Source organism: Amblyomma mixtum, chromosome 3, assembly GCF_055824585.1.
Source record: "Amblyomma mixtum isolate Tamu chromosome 3, ASM5582458v1, whole genome shotgun sequence".
NCBI classification, from domain to species: domain Eukaryota; kingdom Metazoa; phylum Arthropoda; class Arachnida; order Ixodida; family Ixodidae; genus Amblyomma; species Amblyomma mixtum.
This window is the reverse complement of record NC_143014.1, coordinates 47,255,811-47,259,479: the sequence shown is the minus strand read 5'-3', so window position 1 is coordinate 47,259,479 and position 3,669 is coordinate 47,255,811. Positions and strand designations below refer to the sequence as shown.

At 48.3% G+C, this 3,669-nt stretch overlaps 1 protein-coding gene across 1 annotated transcript in view; it reads left to right on the top strand.

Annotated features, from left to right (window-relative positions):
• The first annotated feature begins 248 nt into the window (after positions 1-248).
• The window catches only part of LOC149350052 (uncharacterized), a 35,092-nt gene continuing 31,671 nt past the window's right edge, over positions 249-3,669 (top strand). Inside the window, exons 1-2 of the mRNA XM_089579076.1 lie at positions 249-511; positions 589-616. Of these exons, the coding sequence (XP_089435202.1) occupies positions 372-511; positions 589-616 (168 nt within the window). The 5' untranslated portion in view covers positions 249-371. The remainder of the gene's footprint in view (positions 512-588; positions 617-3,669) is intronic.

The following is a 3,669-nucleotide window of genomic DNA, read 5'->3' as shown; positions in this document are numbered from 1 at the left end:
TTACTCTGCTCCTACTTATGTATTTTGTATTTTTTTTTCTCATTACTTTCAAATTCTCTCTCTGCGTCGCAGATCAGTTTTCTGCACGCAAAAAAAAACTTAACTTACCCCTCAATTTTGTCTAAGGTTCCTCGATGCGCACTCGTTCTCAGAGCGGGAGTGCATCGAGAGACCCTAATTTTGTCTCGAAAGCAGCGCCATCACTCCATTTGACTCGGAGTTTCCCAACTCGACTCGCGAAACGACGCCTGGCTTGCGCGGCTCTGCTGGCTCTGCATCTTCCGCGTTTTAATACAAAGGAAGAAAGGAAGAAGCGTGACCACGTTTTTAGGGATACTAGGTGGTCCTGAGGTTCCGCAGATACTGCAGAAATGACGTCTGTACAGAAAATCTCTGCTGGATTTCGCACTGACATGAACACTCTGTTGGAAAAATTTGTGGCAGCAAACACTGCTCGTTTCACGGAATTCTCGAAACTTTTCAGAGAGATGAAGTTCTCACTGGTTTTCTGGTAAGTTTGCATTTTCGGCGACGGAAAAGTTTCCTAGAGAAGGCAGTTTGTTTTAACGTTTTCTTTTATTATTTCAGCGGAAAGGAAGAAAAAGGAAATCGACTGGTGAGTACTCGACATGCATGCGCTCGTGCACTGTGCGCGTGCTTTGTTCTTGGAGAATCGGGGCTGTCAAAAGAACAGGAAAATTGTTGTCACGAAGATCTAAGTAGCTGATCAGAGGCAAGTGTTGGGAGGATTGGAGGAGTAAATTCTCTTGGCTGCCGGTAGAATAGATGCTGCCTAAATTTTAACTTTGGTCTCTGGTCTGGCGCATGAAGCTACAGCTCCCCCGCCACGGTGGCTCAGTGGTTACGGCGCTCGGCTGCTGGCCCGAAAGACGCGGGTTCTATCCCAGCCGCGGCGGCTGAATTTCGATGGAGGCGAAATTCTAGAGGCCCGCGTACTGTGCGATGTCAATGCACGTCAAAGAACCCCAGGTGGTCGAAATTTCCGGAGCCCTTCACTACGGCGTCCCTCATAGCCTGAGTCGCTTTGGGATGTTAAACGCCAATAAATCAAAGCTACAGCCCAGAAGTGTTTAGTTTGTTTCCAGTGGCCGCCATCTTGCGTTCGAGCGCCTGTTAAAATGGCTGCAGAGGGACGCTGTAGTGAAGGGCTTCGGAAATTTCGACCACCTGGGGTTCTTTAACGTGCACTGACATCGCACAGTACGCGGGCCTCTAGAATTTCGTCTCCATCGAAATTCTAGAGGCCCGTGTACTATGCGATGTCAATGCACGTCAAAGAACCCCAGGTGGTCGAAATTTCCGGAGCCCTTCACTACGGCGTCCCTCATAGCCTGAGTCGCTTTGGGACATTAAACTCCAATAAATCAAAGCTACAGCCCAGAAGTGTTTAGTTTGTTTCCAGTGGCCGCCATCTTGCGTTCGAGCGCCTGTTAAAATGGCTGCAGAGGGACGCTGTAGTGAAGGGCTTCGGAAATTTCGACCACCTGGGGTTCTTTAACGTGCACTGACATCGCACAGTACGCGGGCCTCTAGAATTTCGTCTCCATCGAAATTCTAGAGGCCCGTGTACTATGCGATGTCAGTGCACGTTAAAGAACCCCAGATGGTCGAAATTTCCGGAGCCCTTCACTACGGCGTCCCTCATAGCCTGAATCGCTTCGGGACGTTAAACTCCAATCAACCAAATAAACCAAATCTTCTTGCCCCAGAAATTGTCATAGCAAACTTCTGTGCTTATACCGAAAGACGAGATCTAATTTTCTTCACTTCGGCGACCTCTGCACCTCCCTTGCGTTCCACGAGGAGTGTTGTCTGAGAGAGGTACTCCTGTGTATTATCTGTGTTCCAACTCCAACTCCAACGGTGATTTCTAGAGGATACTGGCCTTATGGGACGGTTTTAGAGATGCATTCTCAACTTATACTGCTGTCACACGGGCACTTTCGATCGCAATCAAGTCAATCGAAATCGAACTCGATGTAGATTCAGCGTTGCTACACGCCGAATTCAATCGCGATTGGCCGCGATCCTGCTGAACCGCATGGAGCACGATGGAGGGTTGTGGGATGCGTTGACAAGATGGCGGCGCCCTGCTCGCCCGCTTTGGAATAAATACATGTCACCGCTGGATTCTTCGACGTGATAGCTCGCTCAGATGGTAGCGGTTCGCTTTTATTTCGCACACACTCGCTCACGAGTAGAGGTTTAAGCGATAACTAGCCCCTGTTTTTCAGATAATTTCGCGATTTTCAAGCTGTTAGGCCTAACTAAATTCAGTGTGTTTACCTCGCAAGAGCGACACCTGGTGAAGCAGTTGTCTTGCTTTTAGTCAGTTGTTACATTTTCTACTATTTGCAGTTTTTCTTCTTTTAATGAAAAAAAAGGCTGGCAATGCGCAGACCCTAGTTACCAGTAATTACGGAAAGAAATTTCTTCATCACAGAGTTGATGTGCTTTGGCGCCTTGCCACTTGATGGCGCTACCGTTTACGCGTGCCCCGAGCGTTGTTTTGCTGCTTTTCGCTATCAAGTCCACTGCTGGTTGCAGCAGAAAGTAATTAAGCTGCTTTTTCTGCTCATAGTTCGAAATTTTCACAAGAAAATTTTATTAACGATTGTTATTTTTAATTTATTAGAAATCGATAGTGATGACATAAAGTCACTGGAACTCTGAAAGTACCGCAACCAGCGGGCGGCGCTCGGGCGGCATTAGGGTGTTTTGCCAGAGGTGGTCCAGTGCAGCGAGCACGTCGTCTGCTAGGTGAACAAAGTCTCCCTTGCGGCTGCCATGTTCATCGGTTTCGTGCAAAAATTAATCAAAGTATTCATGATTGAGAGCTTAGATGAGGTGAGGGTTTCGAAAACCTTGAAAGCGTCGCACGACAGCTGCGCAGCCTCTCGTATTCTTGACCCCACGGGTGTGCGGTAACAACGCAAGAAGCAGCCTTGTCCTATCGCTTCTGTGGGAGGCTCACAAATGCATGTTTTCGGGACCCAGAAAACTTTAAAGCCGCCAGGCTGCGTACATACCAGCAGGATATAGCAAAACGTTTACTAAGTCGGTTCGCTTGGAAGTCTGATGCGTATAAAACGTTCCCTTTACACTTACTGTTTCCTGCCGCCTGTTCTTCCCAACATGTGCTCAGTCGCCACGGTCGGAGGCTTAATTTTGGGAGGTAGTTGGGTGACCCCAAGGTCGACGAGGGGGCCAACGCTCCAACTGTGCAGCCAGATAGCCCCCCAATAAAATCCTGTCACGACTGCTTGCTGGCGGGGGAGGAGGAGATGGTGAGGGGTGCAGCCTGTTGGCTAATGAAACAAAGTCGAGGAGAGCATTTGGAGAATAAGCGCGCACCTTAGCATGCGGACACGCTGTGGCTGTATTTCGATGGAGGCGAAATACAATAACTCCCGTGTGCAGTGCGATGCAAGTACGCATAAATAACTCCAGGTGACAGAAATTCCCCCACTGCGCTCCACTTCGGCACCCCTCATAGCTAACGTGTCACTTAAGGACATTAAACTCCGGAATTTATTATTTTTTATTTAAGTCTCATTAGCCAATATCGATGACCAGCAGGGAAAAAAAAATCTCGTAAAGCAACGTCTTCAAAGACATTTATAGCTGTCACACAGACACACGACGCAC